General features: G+C 45.4%; 1 protein-coding gene across 1 annotated transcript in view; it reads right to left on the reverse strand.

Annotated features, from left to right (window-relative positions):
- Window positions 1-443: 443 nt before the first annotated feature.
- Window positions 444-1,944, reverse strand: part of FNDC3A (fibronectin type III domain containing 3A) — a gene marked incomplete at its 5' end in the record, with an annotated part of 23,577 nt that continues 22,076 nt past the window's right edge. The window contains one exon of the mRNA XM_010152674.1: window positions 444-764. Coding sequence (XP_010150976.1) covers window positions 450-764 — 315 coding nt within the window. The remainder of the gene's footprint in view (window positions 765-1,944) is intronic.

The raw sequence follows: 1,944 nt of genomic DNA on the forward strand, positions 1-1,944 counted from the left end.
ATACAGCGCTAAATTGCTTTCACAGCATCAGATTAATATTGTATACAGCACAAGTTTGTTAGTGTAAGTTTTAAATGCGATCTACACATTCTTCCCTGTTACGGTAGCAACCCTTGAATGTGTGGGCCAGGAAACCATCTTTTACGCTCGTGTTTACCGGTCAAGCCCTGTCCGTGAAACACTGCTCGCCTGCCCCGTACGGAGTTTGTACTGCAAGAAGGCATATTAAAGACAAGGTGGTATTTCTGTGGCTTGCGTTCTAGTAACATGTGTCAGCCTATACCTACCAGTAAGCATTTTAAAGTGGCTGAAAAAGGTTTGCATCAGTCCCAATGCCGGTGCTAAATGCCTGGTTTTGTAAAAGCAAGAGAACAGAATTACTTTTTTGTTTAGATTATGAGAAAGTAAAATGTAATGGGCAGCATTCTAAAAAATAACTCTCTTTTTCTTCACTTTATTACGAAGTACTGAATGATAAAAGCAATCAGAATGGAAAAGATAGCAAAAAGTGCAAGGATGACGGCAGCACACACTTGGTCGCTCTGTGACCACTGCGTCCGTGTGGCTGGCACAGCGTCCTTGCCGGTGCTTGCCGGCGGTTCAGTCCTCTGAGAGATGAATAGCGCTGGCGCGCTGTAGGGGCCCGTCAGGTCCTGGTGACCTACCGCCTCTTGGCACTGTCGAATGGCACACGCGCGGAAACGGTATTCACAGTTCAGCTGGAGGCCTGTGTATCGGAATGACCAGTCCGGACCCCTATAAATCTGGCGATAAAGGGAAAAACACAAAGATACATCATCAAGTGAAAAACTCCTACCTACAAATACATATCTGGGTGTGGTTTTGTTTATGGTGAAGGTAACTGGAAAGAGGAGGGCTCCTCACCAGTGTGTTCACCCATGCAAAGAAAAACGGAGAAAATCTCAAAAGTGCAATTTAAATGCCAGATAAAGTCACCAGTCCTTTTGGTGGAACATAGGTAAGAACTACCAGTGCTTTGTGTTAATTTACGGCATTACTTTTTACAAGGGCCTGTAGTGACAGGACACGGGGTAATGGATTTAAATTGAAAGTGGGGAGGTTTAGATTAGGTATCAGGAAGAAGTTCTTCCCGGAGAGGGTGGTGAGGCACTGGAACAGGTTGCCCAGAGAAGCTGTGGATGCCCCATCCCTGGGAGTGTTCAAGGCCAGGCTGGATGAGGCTTTGAGCAACCTGGTCTAGTGGAAGGTGTCCCTGCCCATGGCAGGGGGGTTGGAACTAGATGGTCCTTAAGGTCCCTTCCCACCTAAACCATTCTGTGATTCTACAATGAGCACGCGCCAGATGAACTCTGCCAGACGCCCCAGCGTTACGGTGTTTTTGGTGAGCCCTCGCAGTGTAAACACTACACCACGGGATGTAATATACAGGATGGTATCACAGGGTTTAGGTAGTTAACTCTGTAGCAAGCTACTTCCTTACGCCTAACCAAATCCAACATACTTTGTTGTAATTAAGGTATAGTACGTTTAAAATACTATAATTTATCCCAATAAACATTGTATCAGGAAAGCTGCAAGGAGTCCTCTCTGTGATTCTGAAATTCATCAGATCCCATGACACGGATGATTTTTAATAGGGTGACCTCCAAGGGTGTCTCAGTTGTCTGGTTAACCCGAGTTCCCAACTCTTCAGCACCGAGTGCCTAATTCACTGAAATCTAAATGCTGGTTTCTCCCATTAATTAATTTGCAGCTACCTAAAAGTCCTGGAAGAGCCAACGAAATCCCATGCAGGCGCAATTCTCTGTTTACAGGTATATCAACAGGTACTGAGCTGTTAGGTGGGTACAATTTAATTCCTCTCTTTAAACGTCCTCACTCTCCCCAGCACCCCCAGTTGTCTGGATTTGCCCTATTTAATTGCTAGCAGGATACAGCCATATCACGTCATGCAGAAGTTTT

The sequence above is a fragment of the Eurypyga helias genome, unplaced genomic scaffold (genome assembly GCF_000690775.1).
Source record: "Eurypyga helias isolate BGI_N326 unplaced genomic scaffold, ASM69077v1 scaffold10505, whole genome shotgun sequence".
NCBI lineage: Eukaryota > Metazoa > Chordata > Aves > Eurypygiformes > Eurypygidae > Eurypyga > Eurypyga helias.